At 37.6% G+C, this 2,500-nt stretch overlaps 1 protein-coding gene across 5 annotated transcripts in view; it reads right to left on the reverse strand.

Moving 5' to 3' along the window:
- LOC122249196 (uncharacterized) overlaps nt 1-2,500 on the reverse strand; it is a 107,526-nt gene that overhangs the window by 2,305 nt on the left and 102,721 nt on the right. For all 5 annotated transcript variants that reach the window (XM_086540155.1, XM_043009868.2, XM_043009870.2 and 2 more), the window contains 2 exons: nt 1,462-1,602; nt 1-1,048 (listed from right to left, as the gene is read on the reverse strand). The exon at nt 1-1,048 is cut by the window's left edge and continues 2,305 nt beyond it. In XM_086540155.1, coding sequence (XP_086396281.1) covers nt 567-1,048; nt 1,462-1,602 — 623 coding nt within the window. In that variant the 3' untranslated portion in view covers nt 1-566. The remainder of the gene's footprint in view (nt 1,049-1,461; nt 1,603-2,500) is intronic.

Below are 2,500 nucleotides of genomic sequence, written 5' to 3' on the forward strand. Positions count from 1 at the left end.
TTCACATTATATTTACATCACATTCATCATTACACTGTACATATATATAAATTACTTTTTTCATTTGTCTAGAGAACAAGAATATGTGTCCATCCTTCTTTAAGTAAAAAGAAGGCCTATAATATCTTTCAATTCAACTGTTGCAAAAATCATAAAATAACAATGCTGAATTAAGAAGCCAACTGGAATATTTCCTGTAAGGAACCCACTGCTCTCATCAAGAGTCCTGCAGACATATTAATTTGATTTGAACAAGATGATTGTCTGTCTAAGAGCACCACTAAATACTAGTCCAGCTGAAAATAAGTTTAAGCCATTCTAATATTTACAATGAATAAATCACACAGCATGAATTTTGCAACAGTTTTATGTAGGATGTCTTTCAGTTCATTTAATCTTGTGGCTTGCTACAGCACCAGTTACTTCCAATACCATCTTTCTTCTTTCATTCAAAGTCCTGAGAAACATGTAAATACAATTGAACATAGGCTTGATGATCACTGTGATGTTTTTGCATTCAGCCAAATTTTACATTACATTAAAAGAACATGCTATTCTTTTTAATCTCAAACTTCACTCACTTCTGGTTCAGGCCTCCCAAGGTTGATTCCCGGAGTAGTTGTGTCCTGACCATTATGTTCTTTTACACTATTTTCACCATTTTCCACAGTAAACACAGTATCCTCCTCTGAAGCACTAGCTAAGGATATAGTAGGGATTTCTAAACGAAGTTTATCTCTCGTGTGTCTTAGCTGTCCAAGAACAGTGTTAGTTGGGGATGACTGGCTGGAATCATCACCCAAAGTGGGTTCTCCTGCATCTTGTGGGTCATTAAACACCCCATTTGGTTTAGTGACCATTGTGTCTAACAATTCTGTTGGCAAAGCATCACTTAAGGCTGTATTTTGTGAAGACCCACCAAAAATCACATCATACTCCGAGGGATGACTTGCAGGGAAGAAGTCAGATGCAGAAAAGGAGGAGCTCGTAAAAGTGAAGGGTGATGCTGACGAACGAATGAAGAACTCTCCATTATCTACAAGAAATCCTGAAAACCACAATTGGACAAACAAGATCAGTATATATCTTTTTTGTGTACATTAAGTGCATATGTCATTTTGAGTCTTGATATAATCTTGTAATATATTTTCTGATATATAATAAGCTGATTTTCAGATATGTTTTAGAGAGAAACTTCCTGATATTGTTGTGAAAATCTCATTTCAGATGTAGAGAAATTGTCAAATTTAAATTGATTAAAAACTACTTTTTTGCTGTTTGCATTTTATTTGCCACAATAATTAAATATGTCATTTCAATATAAACCCTAGTTTTGCAATGTATATAACTGCTCTATATACCTAACTCTCCTCTTATTTTATATACTATATTTCTATATCAATAACCACATAACAACAACTAATAATAGTTAGACAGCATGACATGAACTAATGTACAAACCATCTGAGGTGTCATCATAGGATACAGATCCTAGGCTGTATATTGGAGGTGGAGGTGCTGGTCTAATGGGCTTACGGTAAACATAGTCCTCCATGTCACCTGTGTCATCTGCTATGAACTCATCAGTTCCTAGTTCCCAGTCTGTAAGTGAAGGGAGAAGAATTAAACTTGCTAAATTTTCATGAATAACAGAAACTATTTAGGCTATGGCTCTTTTGAAAATAGAGAGAGGGCAAGAGAAAGAGAAAAAGAAAAAGAGAAAGAGAAAGAGAGAGAGATAGAGAGAGAGAGAGAGAGAGAGAGAGAGAGAGAGAGAGAGAGAGAGAGAGAGAGAGAGAGAGAGAGAGAGAGAGAGAGAGAGTGATAGAGAGAGAGTGATAGAGAGAGAGAGAGAGAGAGTGACAGAGAGAGTGACAGAGAGAGAGAGAGAGAGAGAGAGAGAGAGAGAGAGAGAGAGAGAGAGAGAGAGAGAGAGAGAGAGAGAGAGAGAGAGAGAGAGAGAGAGAGAGAGAGAGAGATAGACAGATAGAGAGAGAGAGTGAGTGAGAGAACGAGAGAGAGAGAGGAGAGAGAGAAGATGAGGGAGAGAGAGAGAGAGAGAGAGAGAGAGAGAGAGAGAGAGAGAGAGAGAGAGAGAGAGAGAGAGAGAGAGAGAGAGAGAGAGAGAGAGAGTGAGAGAGAGTGAGAGAGAGTGAGAGAGAGAGAGAGAGAGAGAGAGAGAGAGAGAGAGAGAGAGAGAGAGAGAGAGAGAGAGAGAGAGAGAGAGAGAGAGAGAGAGAGAGAGAGAGAGAGAGATTTTGATAAGTTTATTCATACTATATACAGTGTATACACATGAATAGGCATAGGAACTATGCCTAAATGATTTGTACAATTCATGTTAGATTCTAAGACATACATTGTTGGTGAAGCAGATATTACTGTGACCCTGTCAATTGATATGCTAGGGCAAACCTATACATAGGACATAGTAGTGCATGTATATCACTCTAGAAAGACCTTGCAATTTTATCTATTACAGGCAAAGTCCTTGTGTTTA

The sequence above is a fragment of the Penaeus japonicus genome, unplaced genomic scaffold (genome assembly GCF_977035675.1).
Source record: "Penaeus japonicus unplaced genomic scaffold, GWHDUDI00000001_assembly GWHDUDI00000009, whole genome shotgun sequence".
NCBI lineage: Eukaryota > Metazoa > Arthropoda > Malacostraca > Decapoda > Penaeidae > Penaeus > Penaeus japonicus.